Source organism: Chiloscyllium plagiosum, chromosome 4 (genome assembly GCF_004010195.1).
Source record: "Chiloscyllium plagiosum isolate BGI_BamShark_2017 chromosome 4, ASM401019v2, whole genome shotgun sequence".
In the NCBI taxonomy this organism is placed as follows: domain Eukaryota; kingdom Metazoa; phylum Chordata; class Chondrichthyes; order Orectolobiformes; family Hemiscylliidae; genus Chiloscyllium; species Chiloscyllium plagiosum.
In genome coordinates, this window is record NC_057713.1 from 72,568,223 (window position 1) to 72,586,692 (window position 18,470).

The window sequence follows — 18,470 nt, forward strand, 5'->3', positions numbered from 1 at the left end:
CACCCCCAGATTCTATGGACTACCTAAAGTGCACAAACCAGACATCCCACTCAGACCCATAGTATCACTATTCTAAAGGGCCACAACACACTGCAGCACACCAGAACTGCAAAAAGAGGAAGAGGAACACCTATACAAGGTATTCGCCAAAAACGGATACCCGCGCAATTTCATCAACAGATGCCTAAGAGGAAGACAACGGAACGAGGACATGCCATAACCCAAAGGACTAGCCACACTACCATACATCAGGAGCATTTCAGAACTGACAGCCAGACTACTGCGACCACTAGGATTTATAACAGCACACAAACCAACAGCCACCCTCAGACAACAACTGACCAGAACGAAGGACCCGATACCCAGCATGAGCAAAACTATGGTAGTGTACAAAATCCCATGCAAGGACTGCACAAAACACTATATAGGACAAACAGGAAGACAGCTAACGATCCGCATCCATGAACATCAACTCGCCACGAAACGCCACGACCAACCAGCTTTAGTAACCACACACGCAGACGACAAGCAACATGAATTCGACTGGGACAACACTGCCATTATAGGGCAAGCCAAACAAAGAACAGCCAGGGAATTCCTAGAACATGGCACTCATCCACAAACTCCATCAACAAACACATCGACCTGGACCCAATATACCGGCCACTACAGCGGACAGCTGAAACTGCCAACCGGAAGCGGCAGGGACAGGCCACTATAAATGCCGGAGGAAACACCACAGAAGCGCTTCACAGGAGGCTCCCAAGCACTGAGGATGTCACCTAGACAAGGGACGAAACGTTTGCAACAAAATTTCCAGCTCGGCGAACAGAACCACAACAACGAGCACCCGAGCTACAAATCTTCACCCAAACTTTGAGGTACAACATTACTAGCATATTCCAAATAGTTGCCAAGGCCCTCACAACAGCAACACAGCTATGATTGTCTTTCTAATTGTCTTCTGGAGAAGTATCTAGATTCCTTTTATGGCCAATCTACTGTTGTAAGAACAGGATCAAGCTTGCCTCTCAGTGGATGAACAGCTCACTGTTCAAGGCTCACTGTCATGAAGAATAGACATGTCTAGGAGGGAACAGAGAGAGTGCAAGTGGGGAGAAAATTGGGAAAAAATGTTCTAATTGGAATCAGTACACATGAGCTGTGAAGGCCAAGTTTATTTTTCCCTCTTGTTAAGTGTGCAGATTTGACAGACACTATATTCTGGAAAATACTGTAAACATGACAATATCTCAATACCTCATATGCCTGTATCAAATTCTTCTCTCTGCTATTCAATAGATATTGTTAATAGCTCTTTTGCTATAGAGAAGGTGGGAATTGATTATTAAAATGAGGTAATAAAGACAAGTTAATATCCACTAAATACATTGATAGTGCAATTTCTCTGCATTTGAGTCAATAAGTAATTTCTTTTTGCACATGATTTTGATCTTATAAAATGCTGATTTTGGCTGTAATGAGGAATTGTGATATGTGCGTAACTTACACCAAAATGATTAGCATATAACATCTGGAATAAAGTTAAAACTGCATTACATTGTACTTTGCTTATTAACTTTGATGTAAGATACAAGCCTCAATTTAAATTTCACCTCAGTTCTCAGTAGGGGCAAATACTGAAATGCTTACTGCTACTGGAGGCAGCAATGGCTTTGTGACTTCTTGGTGGGGGGAGGGGATATATCTGGGTGTGTGCTTGGTGGCGAGGGGATTTGTTGTTTTCCAGCATTTACACTGGGGCTATTTGTCCAACGTTTACCCCGATTTATTAGCATCATTCCTAACAGACATAAAGTCTGCTTCAAGTGCAACCGTTTAAGGCAAGACATGTGGTAAGACACTATCACCAGGAATAGAGGATAGGATAGGATAGCAAAGATGATCCTCGATAGGAGCGAGAGTGACAGGGTAGTTGTTATGGGGGTCTTTAACTTTCCAAATATTGACTAGGAATACTATATACTTTAAATGGGTCAGTTTTTGTCCAATGTGTGCAGGAGGCTTTCCTGACACAGTATGTAGACAGGCCAACAAGGGGTGAGGTCACATTAGATTTGGTACTGGGTAATGAATCTGGCCAGGTGTTAGATTTGGAGGGAGGTGATCACTTTGGTGATAGTGACCACAATTTGGTTATGTTTAATTTAGTGATGGAAAGGAATTGGTATATATCGCACGGCAAGAGTTATAGCTGGGGGAAGTGCAATTACGATGTGATTAGGCAAGATTTAGAATGCACAGGATGGGGAAGGAAACTACAGGGGATGGGCACAATTAAAATGTGCAGCTTATTCAAGGACCAGCTACCGTGGGTCTTTGATAAGTACTTACCCGTCAGGCAGGGAGGAAGTTCTCGAATACGGGAACTGTGGTTTACTAAGGATGTTGAATCTCTTGTCAAGAGGAAAAAGAAGGCTTGTATTAGGATGAGATGTGAAGGCCAGTTAGGGCGCTTGAGAGTTATGAGTTTGCCACGAAAGGCCGAAAGAGAGAGCTAAGAAGGGCCAGGAGGGGACATGAGAAGTCATTGGCGGATAGGATCAAGGAAAGTTCTAAGGCTTTCTATAGCTGTATCAGGAATAAAAGAATGTCTAGAGTAAGATTAGGGCCAATCAAGCATAGTAGTGGGAAGTTGTGCATGGAGTCAGAGGAGATAGGAGAAGCACTAAATGATTACTTTTCATCAGTACACAAACTGGAAAAAGACAATATGGTCGAGGAGAATACTGAGATACAGGCTACTAGACTAGATGAGATTGACGTGCATAAGGAGGAAGTGTTAGCAATTCTGGGAAGTATAAAAATAAATAAGTCCCCTGGGCCAGATAGAATTTATTCTAGGATTCTCTGGGAATCCAGGGAGGAGATTGTTGAGCCTTTGGCTTTGATCTTTATGGCATTATTGTCTCCAGGAATATTACCAGAAGACTGGAGGATAGCAAATGTTATTCCCTTGTTCAAGAAAGGGAGTAGAGACAATGCTGGAAATTATAGACCTGTGAGCCTTACTTCGGTTGTGGGTAAAGTGTTGGAAAGGGTTATAAGAGATAGGATTTATAATCATCTAGAGAGGAATTAGGGATAGTCAAGTTTGTAGATAGTTTGTGAAGGGTAGGTCATGCCTCACAAACCTTATTGAGTTCTTTGAGAAGATGACCAAACAGGTGGTTGTGGGTAAAGCGGTTGATGTGGTGAATATGGGTTTTAGTAAGGTGTTTGATAAGTTTCCCCATGGTAGGCTATTGCACAAAATACGGAGGCATGGGACTGAAAGTGATTTAGCTGTTTTGGATCGGAAATTGGCTATCTGAAAGAAGACAGAGGGTACTGGTTGATGGGAAATATTCATCTTGGAGTTCAGTTACTAATGGGGTACCTCAAGGATCTGTTCTGGGTCCACTGTTCTTTGTCATTTATATAAATGACCTGGATGAGGGCATAGAAGGATGGAATAATCAATTTGCGGAAAACACGAATGTCGGTACAGTTGTGTACAGTGACGAAGAATGTTGTAGGTTAGAGGGGACATAGCTTTAAATTGAGGGGTGATAGATATAGGATAGATGTCAGAGGTTGTTTCATTACTCAGAGAGTAGTAGGGGCATGAAACGCACTGCATGCAACAGTAGTAGATTCGCCAACTTTAAGGGCAGTTAAATGGTCATTGGATAGGCATATGCATGACAATGGAATACAGTAGATTAGATGGGCTTCAGATTGGTTTCATAGGTCAGCGCAACATCGATGGCTGAAGGGCCTGTACTGCGCTGTAATGTAATATGTTCTATGAATATTGCACCTGCCAATACCCTGACACAGCTCAGCCTCTCCTGATACTGCTACACAGCCTGCACCCTTGTTCCTGCGATATATACTGCTGTTGAAGCATTGTGACAGGATGTTCAGCTTTCCATGAAACTTACTTTCCCTCTGAACTGTAGCTGTTCATGCTCCCATCAGTAGACTCACGACTTGGTTGCCGGGTCATTCGATTTCGCATTTCAACTGCCAATCCTGTTTCTGTGCTGCGCTGGATGGTGCTGCGTAGCTTTTTCCCTCCAGCCTCTGCAGAAACAAGAATGGCAAAGTCCCACATTACCTGAGCTGTAGTACACTGTACACACTGCATTCATATTTGTCAGGTAAAAGTATCAAAAGATGTGATCTTCCATGAACTTTACCTTTCACATAATCTGCAGAAGCAAACACAATTTAAGAGTTATTTTTGTGTAAAGTTATGCACATTGGTCAGCAAGAGTGAGCACATCTCAACAAGAAAACGCCCCTGCTATTAGTGTTGATAGCACATTGGTCATCTGTCCTTTAGGCTTTACTTAGTGGCTCTTTCCAGCTACATCCATCTTCAAGGGTGACCAGCCACAGAAAGGCCTCACATTCAACAAGCTGAATCTCAACACCTCAGGGAAAAGTTCATCTGTGGGCTATGTGTAATGAAATTGTAACCTCACTAAACTCAGTTTAACTCCCAAAAACATGTGGTTTGGGATCAGGTCAAAGGTAGATATACAAGACCTTAAACAGAAACTCAATTGATTTTGATCTATCCACAACCAGTTTTAGAAGAAGTGAGTTGAAGAGCACATCAGCAAACTATTCATAGCAAGTGGGTTGGCCTTTTAAATATTATAACATTGGGTGGCACAGTGATTAGCACTGCTGCCTCACAGCGCCAGAGACCTGGGTTCAATTCCCGCCTCAGGCGACTGACTGTGTGGAGTTTGCACATTCTCCCCGTGCCTGCGTGGGTTTCCTCCGGGTGCTCTGGTTTCCTCCCACAGTCCAAAAATGTGCAGGTTAGGTGAATTGGCCATGCTAAATTGCCCGTAGTGTTAGGTGAAGGGGTAAATGTAGGGGAGTGGGTCTGGGTGGGTTGCACTTTGGCGGGTCGATGTGGACTTGTTGGGCCAAAGGGCCTGTTTTCACACTGTAAGTAATCTAATCTAAATAATGGGCGGCTCAGTGGTTAGTACTGCTGCCTCAGAGCAGGGACCCAGGTTCGATTCCCGCCTCAGGCGACTGTGTGGAATTTGCACATTCTCCCTATGTCTGCGTGGGTTTCCTCCGGGTGCTCTGGTTTCCTCCTACAATCCAAAAATGTGCAGGTCAGAGGAACTGGTCATGCTAAATTGCCTATAGTGTTAGGTGCATTAATCAGGGGTAAACATAGGTTAGAGGAATGGATTTAGGTAGGTTACTTTTCGGAGGGTTGGTGTGAACCTGTTGGGCCAAATGGCCTGTTTCCATACTGTAGGGAATCTAATATACGAGAAGTTAAACCTTGATTTAAACAGTGATTCTATTTTTAATCACAATCAGACAGTTTCCCCAATCATGAGAAACCTGTCAGGAGAGAGATTGTGAGGAGTGCATGAATCAAAAGTACCTTTACAGTAATGTTTATGGCCAGGGGAAATAGCACTGTGTCCTATGTTCTCTATGGTAAAATAACTCTGTTATCTGTAACCCCACCACTATCAACGACCACCACTGGAATCTCTGAGAGAAACTCCCCTCTTGGCAGTGAACCTAGCTCCCAGGTCACCGTCTATCTTCCATTGTCACCGAGTACGATCCACACCAAACACTAGTGGGGGGTTGGTGGTGCCCATTGCAATCCAGAGACATTTCTGCAATATAGCCTGTGCCAGAGATCCAGACCAATGTTCCCAATCTGCCTCTGTTAGCCTCTAATTGTTCTTAGAGGCTTCAGCCCTTCAGCCTCGTGTAGCAGATTTCCTGCTAGAATGGCTTCTAAACTATCAATCAGGTTGCTGTTGGACAAAAATCATACTTTAAGGTATCCTGTGGTTTAATTCTGCAGGACATTTGAAAACAGTATCTTCACACTCCACCCACACAAAATGAACTTGATACGAGGTTAAAATCCAAGTCAACCTATCTGAACAGACTCATGATTTTGGACAGCATGGTGGCACAATAGTTAGCAATGTTGCCTCACAGCGCCAAGGACCCACGTTCGATTCCAACTTTGGATGACAGTCTGTGTGGAGTTTGTGTGCTCTCATGGTCTGTGCAGAGGTTTAGATTAGATTCCCTACAGTATGGAAACAAGCCCTTCGGCCCAACAAGTCCACACCGACCCTCCAAAGACTACTCAGCCCAGACCCATTCCTTTATCTATATTTACCCCTGACTAATGCACCTAACAGTATGGGCAATTCACCTGACCTGCACATCGTTGGAGTGTGGGAGGAAACCGGAGCACCCGGAGGAAACCCACTCAGACACAGGAATATTGTGCAAACTCCATACAGACAGTCACCCAAGGGGGGATTTGATCCCAGGTCTCTGGTGTTGTGAGGCAGCAGTGCTAACCACTGAGCCACCGTGTCATCCATGTTTCTGCCTTGCTTTCTCCCACAGTCCAAAGATGTGCAGGTTAGGTGGATTGGTCATGCTAAATTGTCCGTAGTGTCTAGGGATGTCCAAGCTAGATGGATTAGCTATGGTAAATGCGAGGTTATGGGGGATTCTATGATTTTGTTATGCATAGAGACATAGAAAATAGGAGCGGGAGTAAGTTATTTCACCTTTTGAGCCTGCTCCATTGTTCAATATGATTATAGCTTTTTTCTCCCAATGCCCTTTGATCTCTTTAGCCTTAGAACTATGTCTTGAAAAGATTTGTTGTTTTGGCAGAGATTGCCACAGGCTCATTACTTTCTGGGTGAAGAAATTTCTCCTCATTTCAGTCCTAAATGGCTGAATTCAAGCCTGCACTCATATTTAGATAACATTCAATAAAATCCACAATGATCACTGTAATATGGGAACCAAGTGAATGATATTGTGGAGTAAAGCAGCCCCTGCCTCTGTACTCAGGAACAATGACAGGATGTGTATTTTGTATTTAATTTTATCATCATTCTGTAAGCCAGGATCCATATTTTTTAATTTTGAATTGATGGAACTAAACAGCCGATACTGCACATCAAACTTGTTAAAACTCCAGATCTAATCAGTGTGACGAAATTAAACAGTGCATGCTCATCTCATGCAAAAGATTAACTTAGCAGGCTTCCAACAGCTAATGCATTATAACCATGGTGCAATTGCTATTTGGAGTTTTTTATGACCAATTTATTATTTACCTTTTTTATTAGTAATGCTTATCTATTTTAGCTGTTAGGAAATCTTCAAAATTTAAATCTATGACATTGCACAAGGCCCAACTCTGTTAGCTGTAACTGCCTGTCAGGAGCTTGTATATCAGAATAAGAAATGCCTGGTGCATGGATCTCTGCCACTGACAATTGCCAGCTAGCACTATGTGGGCCAGAAATATTTTCAAGCTCTCTACATATCTGTTGCAAAATAACCTTTGAGTTTTGAGAGGATTAAATGGATTTCATTCAGACACAAATGTGCAAAATGAGCTCTGCATTTTATTAACTCAAATAAATTATTTTCAGTTTTCCACATAATGCAGAATTTCTATAGGGTAATTAACAAATGATGAGTCTGTTTCAGGGTGAGAGGCTGCAGCTTTATATAATAATCACTCATGAAGTTTTCAAATGTCAGTTAAGCCGTTGACAGTAATTTTGCCCTTTAGGTTTTACAGTTCTGGTTCCCAGATGCGCATATTTAAGGCAAATTTCTGTCTTCACTACATCCGGGTGGATTGGGCTGCCCGTCCACTATAGAATTTACTGAATTTTCTGTGCAGTAATTTCACTCTTGGTGATGAAGTTCAAGCACTTGCCAAAGGAGATGGGAGCAATGCCAAAGTAAAGGGTGCCCTTGCCCTCTCTTGTCCACCCTGCAAGTGCCACCAACTGACAAAATTGGTCACAGGATTTTTAAATATTATCTCCGCTTTCTTTCTACAGATGCTGCCAGACCTGCTAAGTTTCACCAACCATTTTTGTATTTGTTTCAGATTTGTAGCATCCACATTTCTTTGTTTCATTTCACTGGTTGGAATCAAAGGTTGGCAGGGTGCAATTTTAAAGAATGGAGAGCTTGAGCATTAGATTAGTAAACAATTCCAAATACATCTTTTGTAAGACATGACTGATATCATATGGTGCACTATAAACAGAATAATCAAAAATCATCTGAAGCTCAGGCAGAATTTATGTGGAGATATGAAAAAAAAGCAGTTTGTATTTAGATGATGCCTTTCATGCAATGAATGTCCAAGGCTCTTGACAGGATCATATTAAAGCAAAATATGATCCCCCAATCACATATTTGTCAAGGAGGTATGGAGAAAGGAGGGAGGAGAAGTAAATAGGCTGGGAGTTTCAGGGAATAGTAGTTTGAGGATGTGAACAGCATTCATGGAACAATAAAATTAAGGACATTCAAGAAACCACAATTAGATGAGAGTTGGTAGTTTAGAGGCTTGTGGCATTGGAAGAGTTTACACAAATAAGCTATATAGAACATAGAGTATAGAACTGTACAGCACAGGAACAGGACCTTCATCCCATGATGTTGTTCCAAACAAGACGCCAAATTAAACTAATCCTTTCTGCCTGCCCTTGACCCAGATCCTTCCATTCCTTGCATATTCATGTGTTTATCTAATAGTCCCTTACACACACTTATTGTATTTGCCTCCACCACCAGCCCTGGCAATACGTTCCAGACTCCTACCGCTTTTTGTGTAAAAAGAACTTGCCCTTCACATCATTTTGAACTTCTCTCCTCTCACTTTAAATGTATGCCCCTTAGTTTCAGACAGTTAATGCTGGAAAAAAGATTCTGACTCACCTGTGCATCTCATAATTTTATAGACTTCTATCAAGTCTCCCCTCAGCCTTCGCTGCTCCAGAGAAAACACCCCGACTTTTTCTCACCTCTCCTTAAAGCTCATACACTCTAATCCAGGCAGCAATCTTGGTAAAATTCTTCTGCACCTCTCCAAAGCCTGCACATCCTTCTGGTAACGTGATAACCAGAATTGAATGCAATACTCTAAGTGAGGCCAACCAAAATCTCATAAATCTTATTGAGTTCTTTGAGAAGGTGACCAAATAAGTGGATGAGGGTAAAGCCATTGCTGAGGTGTAAATGGATTTCAGTAAGGTATTTGATAAGGTTCTCCATGGTAGGCTGTTGACAAAATATGGAGGCATAGGATTAAGGGTGATTTAACGGTTTGGATCCGAAATTGGCTAACTGAAAGAATACAGTGTGTGGTGGTTGATGGGAAATATTCACCTTGGAGTTCAGTTACTACTGGTGTAACATGAGGATCTGTTTTATGGTGCCTAAATACATTAAGGATGGAAGTCATAAATAAGAAGAAAAGGAATAAAACGTTAATTGGAGTTCAATCAATGGTTCTTGGGGTGTGCTGAAAAACTGGTCCGAAATTGCCATGCAGGGCCGAGCCGGGCCAAGACCTCCACGTTGGGACTAGACAATCATGATGGGCCACTGGAAGAACCTGAAGCTGTCTCTGAAACCAGGATGAAACTTTCAAGCTAAGACAAGCCTCCACATTGGGACGAGACCTGCATGCTAAGCTGCTGGAAACCGCCGAAGAAGACCTTCATGCTGGAATGAGGTATCTGTGCCAGGACAAGACTGCCATGCCATGCTGAGACTACCCCTCCTGCAAAAGACCACAACACAAGGAGATCACCCTGCCAAGCCAATACTGCCATTCTGGACTGCTGGAAGTCACGTCATTGTTAAGCCTGATCCTGGAGAAGACACCTTCCACGGAAGTTGTTAAAAGGTAAGGTATCATAATAAATGGAAGCATTATAAAATAATAAAAAGTAGAGCATATGGAGTAGACGGGTTTAAAACTTCTGAGCTGAGGAGCCCTCTCATTGCAATGCTGGAAGTAAAATGAGTCTGAATGGCCACCACTTTAATGCTCGGAGTATTAGAGACTTTATGAAGCTCTGGTTAGAATACTGTGACCAGTATTTGGCTGCACACCACAGGAAGGACATACTCGCCCCGGAGTGTGTCCAGCGGAGATTCACACGGATGATCCCTGGAATGGTAAGCCTAACATACGATGAATGGCTGAGGATCCTGGGATTGTGTTCATTAGTGTTTCGAAGGTTGACGGGAGATCTAATGGAAACTTACAAGATAATGCATAGCTTAGAAAGGGTAGATGCTTGGAATTTGTTTCCGTTAGGGCTGTGGGCACAGCCTTAGAATTAGAGGGGGTCAATTTAAAATGGAAATGAGGAGACATTTCTTCAGCCAGAGAGTAGGGGGCCTGTAGAATTCAATGCCATGGAGTGCAGTGGAGGCCTGAACATTAAGTGTCTTTAAGGCAGAGATTGATAAATTCTTAATTTCACAAGGAATGAAAGGATAAGGGAAAAGTGAAGATAAGTGGCGTTGAAATGCTCATCAGCCATGATTGAATGGCGGAGTTGCAGAGAAAGTTTACCAGAATTCATTAGAGTGGGGGATTTTAACATTAAAGTCAATTAAGAGAATCTGGTGCTGTTGTCTTTGGAATAAAGGGAATTGAGGGGAAACTTGAAAGAGGTGTACAAGATTCAGATAATGCTGAGATGGGAAAACTGCTCAAATTAGATTAGATTCCCTACAGTGTGGAAACAGGCACTTTGGCCCAACCAGTCCACACCGACCCTCCGAAGAGTAACCCATCCAGACCCATTTCCCCTCTGACTAATGCACCTAACACTATGGGCAATTTAGCATGGCCAATTCCCCTGACTTGCACATCTTTCAAATGTGGGAGGAAACCGGAACACCCGGAGGAAACCCACGCAGACACGGGGAGAATGTGCAAACTCCACACAGACAGTCGACCGAGGCTGGAATCGAACCTGGGACCATGGTGCTGTGAGGCAGCAGTGCTAACCACTGAGCTACTGTGCTGCCTTTTCTTCATTGGCAACAGGCCCTTCAGCCCAACAAGTCCACACCGACTCTCCGAAGAGCAACCCACCCAGACCCATTCCCCTACATATACCCCTTCACCTAACACTACAGGGAATTTTAGCATGGCCAATTCATCTAACCTGCACATCTTTGGACTGTGGGAGGAAACCAGAGCACCCGAAGGACACCCACGCAGAGACGGGGAGAATATGCAAACTCCACATAGACAGTCGCCTGACACACATGGAACTCAGATTTAAAGATCTGGGAAAGTGATGGGGTGCAGAGTTACGCGGTAGAGATGAGGTGTGAGTAAAACCTTTCTGACTCAATGAATAGGAATGACCTGTAACCTGCTGCCTACAAGGGTGGTGGAAGCAGAGGAGATCAACAATTTAAGAAATAAAGTTGTTTTCAAAGGGCTATAGGAATACAGCAGGAGAATGGGACTGACTGTGTTACTTTATACGGAATTGGCACAGACTCAATGGGCTAAGCAGCCTCATTCTCTGATGTGGAGTTGCCAGTGTTGGAATGGGGTGGACAAAGTTAAAAATCACACAACACCAGGCTATAGTCCAACAGGTTTATTTGAAAGTACTAGCTTTCAGAATGCTGCTCCTTCATCAGGTTACTAGTGGGGCAGGATCATAAGACACAGAATTTATAGCAAAAGATCACAGTGTCATGCAATTAAAATGATATATTGAACAAAACTAGATTGCTATTAAATCTTTCATCCTTTAGAATGGGGTTGCAGGTTTCAATTCATTAATATGTAAATCCCAGAACTTCTTTTAAGTTGCATTCTTGAGATAACTTCAAGTCTTATAAAAGAAAAGGGGATATCTCAGCTCAGACAATGCATTAAAGGTGTGAGGTTAGAGTCTGTCTGTATCCCAATCATGAGTCAGACTGGTTCCATTTCCAAAGTAGGAATTCATAAAATGTTAGGATTGACAGCCTGCAGGTTGTGTGCTTTTTGAGCAAAAATAGAATGTATCTGCAAATACAATTCTGCAAATGCAAATTCATCCCATAGACTTATATGTGCGTGTGTACGTGAATGTGAGGGGGGGGGGGGGGGGAGAGAGAGAGAGACTGAGTGTGTGAATGTGTGTGTGTGAGTGCGCATGAGTGTGTGTGGGTTTGCTTGTGTGGGTGCTTGGTAGATTGTGCTTATGAGTGTGACGGAGTATATGCCTGTGACAAGGGTCTGCGTGAGTGTGAGTATGAAAGAGTGTGAGTTTATGTGTGCTTGTGTGTGTGTGCACTTGCGTGTGAGAGTGTATAATATAGTGTGGTCACCTACAGTGTGACATGAACCCAAGGTCCCGGTTGAGGCCATCCTCATGGGTTCCGAACTTGGCTATCAGCCTCTGCTCAGCCACTCTGCCTTGTTGCAAATCCTGAACTCCGCCTTGGAGGATGGTCACCTAAAGGTCAGAGGCCAAATGTCCCCGACCGCTGAAGTGTTCTCCGACTGGGAGGGAAAACCCTTGCCTGGTAATTTTTGGGTGGTTTCCTGATGAAAGGTTTTTACCTGAAACGTCGATTTTCCTGCTCCTCGGATGCAGACTGACCTGCTGTGCTTTTCCAGCAGCACTTTAATCGAGATTGTTGGGTGGTGTCCATTCATCCGTTGTCATGGTGTCTGTTTGGTCTCTCCAATGTACCATGCCTTGGGGCATCCTTGACTGCAGCGTATGAGATGGACAATGTTGGCTGAATCACACATGTACCTGCTGTGTACATGATGGTTGGTGTCTCCACATGTAATGGTGGTATCCATGTCAACACTCTGACATGTTTTGCAGTGGTTGTCATGACAGGGTTGTACGGTGTTGTGGTTGATAATGTTTTGAAGGCTGGGCAGTTTGCTGCGAACAATAGTCTGTTTAAGATTTCGGGTTGTTTAAAGGTGACAAATTGAGGTATAGGGAAGGTCTTGGCAAGGTACTCATCCTCATTGATAATGTGTTGCAGGCTGCGAAGAACATGTCATAGTTTCTCTGCTCCCTGGAATACTGGACAATGAAGGGTCCTCTATCGGTTGCATCCCATGTCTGTCTCCTCAGGAGGTCATTTCTCACTGTGGTATGTCGGAACTGGCGATCGATGAGTTGAGCATTGTACCCTGTTGTTATGAGGGTGTCCTTCAGCATCTTTAGGTGTTCATTACGTTCCTCCTCATCTGAACAAATTCTGTGTATGCATAGAGGTTGTCCATAAGGGGTGGCTGGTTTAATATGTTTAGGGTGGAAGCTAGAGAAGTGCAGCCGCGTGAGGTTATCCGTGGGTGTGAGATACTGAGGTGCCCATCCTTGATGGAGATGTATGTGTCTAAGAATGAGACAGATACTAAAGAGTAGTCCATGGTAAGTCTGATGGTGGGATAAAAATTGTTGATATCACTGTGCAGTTGATATCTACAGCAGGCGCCATAACCTTGAAATCAAGGTAGAGTCCACAATCTCAGCTTGTGCTCAAGATACAGCGATACAGTCACGAGACATTGCCAAACAAACAAGGCACCAGAACTACACCACGTACATGCACACCAAGAACAAGAAACTGGAGAAACTTCGCACCACAGTTGAAAATGTTATCACCATGGAGAAATCAATCGTCAACCTATCGGACTACACCCTTCAGCCAGAAGAGATGAAGTTCTCAGCTGAGGGCTCAATATCAGCCCACCACCAAAATGGACCCCATTGGTCTGGCAGCTGACATGGATGAAACTCTGGAAATTCTTCCAAGATGTCAGCAGCGATCCCAACGAGACAACCGATGAATCGCAACAGTAATCAGAGAGATCATAGTGGAGCATCAAAGGAGTCGATTTGGACCCCTCCAGTGGGCCACTGCCCTGGGCTTGACATGTATGCTCAAACTTTCAGGAGGTGTGTAAATGCCAGATTCATCAGCAGCTCCCACAAGATAAAGCAAAACATCTCCCAATCACAACACAATGCCATCCATGCTCTTAAAACCAATCGCAACATTGTCATTAAACCAGCAGATAAACGAGGAGCCATCGTCATTCAGAATAGAATGGACTACTGCAAGGAAGTGTATCAACAACTGAACAACCAGGAACACTACAGGCAACTACCAACTGATCCGACCAAGGAACACACCCATAAACTTAACAGATTGATCAAGACTTTTGATCCAGTCTTTCAGAGTATCCTACGCACTCTCATCCAATGTACTGCTTACAGAGGAGACTTCTATTGCCTTCCGAAGATACACAAAGCCAACACATCATATCTGGCAAAGGAATCCTGTGAGACAACCTCTCTGGCTATGTCGAGGGCATCTTGAAACCCATTGTACAGGGCACCCCCAGCTTCTGTCGTGACACTACAGATTTCTTATAGAAACTCAGCACCAACGGACTACTTGGACCAGGAACATTACTCGTCACAATGGATGTTTTGGCATTCTACACCAGTATTTTACACCCATGATGATGACAACGCTGTGACAGCCTCAGTACTCAATACCAACAACTGCCAATCTCCAAGCACCATCCTACAACTCATCTGCTTCATCCTCAATCACAATGTTTTCACTTGTGACAACAGTTCTTCATCCAGACAGATGGAACAGCCATGGGGATCAAACTTGCACCCAACATGGCTACATGTTTATGCACAAGTTCAAAAAAGACTTCTTTGCTGCACAGGACCTCCAACCAGCACTATACACTAGAAAAATTGACGACATTTTCTTCCTCTGGACCCACCATGAGGAGTCACTGAAACAACTACACAGTGATATCAACAAGTTTCATCCCACCATCAGACTTACCATGGACTACTCTTTAGTATCGGTCTGATTCTTGGACATACACATCTCTATCAAGAAAGAGCACCTCAACCCACGTATAACTTCATGATGCTACACTTCTCTAGCTTCCACCATAAACATATTAAAACAGCCAACCCCTACGGACAAATCCTACGCATACACAGCATCCATTCAGATGAGGAGGAACGTGATGAACACCTGAAGGTATTGAAGGACGCACTCACAAGAACAAGATAAGATGCTCAACTCATTGATTGCCATGTCCGACATGCCACAGTGAGAAACCGGAGTGACCTCCTCAGGGGACAGGCACGGGATGCAACCGATAGGGTGCCCTTTGTTGTCCCGTAATTCCCGGGAGTGAAGAAACTACACCATGTTCTTCGCAGCCTGCAACCAATGTAGGATGGTGCTTGGAGATTGGCAGTTGTTGGTATTGAGTACTGAGGCTGTCACAGCGTTGTCATCATCATGGGTGTAAAATACTGGTGTGGAATGCCAAACATTATTGATGAGGATGAGCATCTTGCCAAGACCTTCCCTACGCCTCCATTACTCGTCTTTACGCAATCACCAAACCTTAATCAGATCATTGTTCATAGTGAGCTGCCCAGTCTTCAGGACAACATCGACCAGAACACTGTACAACCCTGTCTTGGCAACCACTGTAAGATGTGTCAGAGTGTCGAGATGGATACCACCATTACACGTGTCGACACCAGAGTACTCATGTGACTTGGTCAACACTGTCTATCTTTTATGCTGCAGGCAAGGATGCCCCGAGATATGGTACATTGGTGAGACCAAGCAGAATCCACGACAACTGAAGAATGGACAACATGCCATAACTGCCAGACAAGGCATAACATGCCATAACTGCTCCCTCCAGTCGGGGAACACTTCAGTGGTCAGAGACATTCAGCCTTGGAGCTTCGGGTCACCATCCTCCAAGGCAGACTTCGGTATATGTAAAAATGCAGAGTGACCGAGCAGATGCTGACAGCCAAGTTCGGTACTCATGAGGATGGCCTCAACTGGAACCTGGGGTTCATGTCACATTACAGTAACCCCACTACACTATACACTCTCACACATAAGCACACATACACACAAATTCTTACACACTTTCACACTCACACAGATCCTCTCTCATTCACATGCTTTCTCTCAGATAGACATACATATACCTCCCCACATTCACACCCATGCGCACACCCTTTCACAGGCTTATTCTCCGTCACATTCATGCACGTACTCTACCAAGCCTACATACACGCAAATGCACACTCTCTCGTGCACGCACATGCACACAATCACTCACTCTCTCTCTCCCTTAAATGCATACACGCACATATAAGTCTACGGATTGAATTTGCATTTGCAGAATTGTATTTGCGGGTACATTCTATTTTTGTTCAAAAAGCACACAACCTGCAGGCAGTCAACCCATGTAACATTTTATAAATTTCTACTTTGCAAATAGAACCAGTCTGAGTCAAGATTAGCATACAGACAGACTCTAACCTCATACCTTTAATACATTGTCTGAGCTGAGATGTCACTTTTCTTTATAAAACCTTAAGTTATCATGAGAATGCGACTTAAAAGAAGTTCTGGGATTTACATATTAATGAATTGAAACCTGCAACCCATTCTAAAAGATGAAAGACTTAACAGCAGTCTAGGTTTGTTCAATATATCATATCAGTTGCATGACGCTGTGATCTGCTGCTCTAAATTCTGTGTCTTATGATCCTGCCCCACTGGTTACCTGATTATGGAGCAATGCTCTGAAAGCTAGTACTTTCAAATAAACCTGTTGGACTATAATCTGGTGTTGTGTGATTTTTAACCTCATTCTCCTACGTATATGCCTCTACAAATGCAAGAATCCTTTGGAAATGGGGGATTTGGGATGAGTCCTTCAGAGTCCATAATACTGAAAATATTTTTCCTTCAGCAAATTATCCAAACCTGTTTTGAAAATCTTGATTGAATATGTCTCCCTCACACTCTGGGTTGTGTATTTAGGAGAAAGTGAGGACTGCAGATGCTGGAGATCAGAGCTGAAAATGTGTTGCTGGAAAAGCGCGGCAGGTCAGGCAGCATCCAAGCAGCAGGAGAATTGACGTTTCGGGCATGACCCCTTCTTCAGGAGCCCTTCCTGAAGAAGGGCTCATGCCCGAAACGTCGATTCTCCTGCTGCTTGTGTATTTAGGAACCTAACAACTCATTGTACAATAGGGTTTTCATCATATTGGCTTTGCATCTTTTGCCAATAACTTTAAAGTGGTGTTGTTCAGTTCTCAACCCTTCTAACATTGAAAGGAGTTTCTCTCTAATCCCTGTCCAGGGCCCTCAGGATTGTCATGCATAACCGAAGCCCGAAAAATCCAAATTAATATTGGCATAATACACCTTCTTTCCACGGGCAGAATCCTAAGAAGTGGTGGGAAGATGGCTGCAGAGATAGATGGGTTGGCATTGGAGGGCTATACCAGCACAGAAATTATATTCTGGACTTCCCATCCCAACACCAATTGACATCCTTAAGTGGTCCAATTGATGAACACTTCAGGACCTCTGTTTGTGGCCATCACATTTAACTCCATTCCTTGTAGACAAGAACACTGACTGACAGCCTTGCCAACTTATAAAATGAAGCACTCTTCCTGCTGGGTATTTGCTGGGAGGGGAGATGATTACCCCTCTCTGGGAATGATTGGAACAGCCACCTGCCCTTGCTTCCAATCTCCACCAAGAGATTTATCAAAGGTAGGTCTTAAAGAGTGTATTACAAAGAAGAAAAAGAGGTCAGGAGGCAGAGAGGTTTAAGGAGGGAATTCTAGAACTCAGGTTATTGGCAGCCGAAGCTAGTGTCACCAATGGTTCTGAGATTAACAAACTGCATAGCTACAAAATTAAGAGTGCAGTGAGGCAGGCATGCCCTTTCAGACAAAATGACAAGAAAAACATGGAATGACCTCACCAAGAAAGCAATGGACAATGACTGGCTAATGTGGTCCCACTGTTTAAGAAAGGTAGTAAGGACAAGCCAGGGAACTATTGACCAGTAAGCCTGATGTCAGTGGTGGGCAAACTGTTGGAGGGAATCCTGAGGAACAGGATGTACATGTATTTGGAAAGGCAAGGACTTTTTAGGGATAGTCAACATGGCTTTATACGTGGGAAATCATGTCTCACAAACTTGATTGAGTTTTTTTTGATCAAGTAACAAAGAGGATTGATGAGGGCAGAGCAGTAGATGTGATTTATATCAGTAAGGCGTTCGACAAGGTTCCCCATGGGAGACTGATTAGCAAGGTTAGATCTCATAGAATAAAGGGAGAACTAGCCATTTGGATACAGAACTGGCTTAAAGGTAGAAGACAGAGGGTGGTGGTGAATGGGTTGTTTTTCAGACTGGAGGCCTGTGACCAGTGGAGTGCCACAAGGATCAGTGCTGGGTCCTCTACGTTTTGTCATTTATATAAATGATTTGGAGGCGAGCATAAGAGGTACAGTTAGTAAGTTTGCAGATGACACCAAAATTGGAGGTGTAGTGGACAGTGAAGAAGGTTACCTCAGATTACAACAGGATCTTGATCAGATGGGCCAATGGGCCGAGAAGTGGCAGGTGGAGTTAATTCAGATAAATGCGAGGTGTTGCATTTTGGGAAAGCAAATCTTAGCAGGACTTATACACTTAATGGTAAGGTCCTAGAGAGCGTTGCTGAACAAAGAGACCTTGG

At 43.6% G+C, this 18,470-nt stretch overlaps 1 protein-coding gene across 14 annotated transcripts in view; it reads right to left on the reverse strand.

Annotated features, from left to right (window-relative positions):
* Positions 1–18,470, reverse strand: part of rims2a (regulating synaptic membrane exocytosis 2a) — a 973,874-nt gene that overhangs the window by 24,524 nt on the left and 930,880 nt on the right. For all 14 annotated transcript variants that reach the window (XM_043688425.1, XM_043688424.1, XM_043688426.1 and 11 more), the window contains one exon: positions 3,948–4,089. In XM_043688425.1, the coding sequence (XP_043544360.1) occupies positions 3,948–4,089 (142 nt within the window). The remainder of the gene's footprint in view (positions 1–3,947; positions 4,090–18,470) is intronic.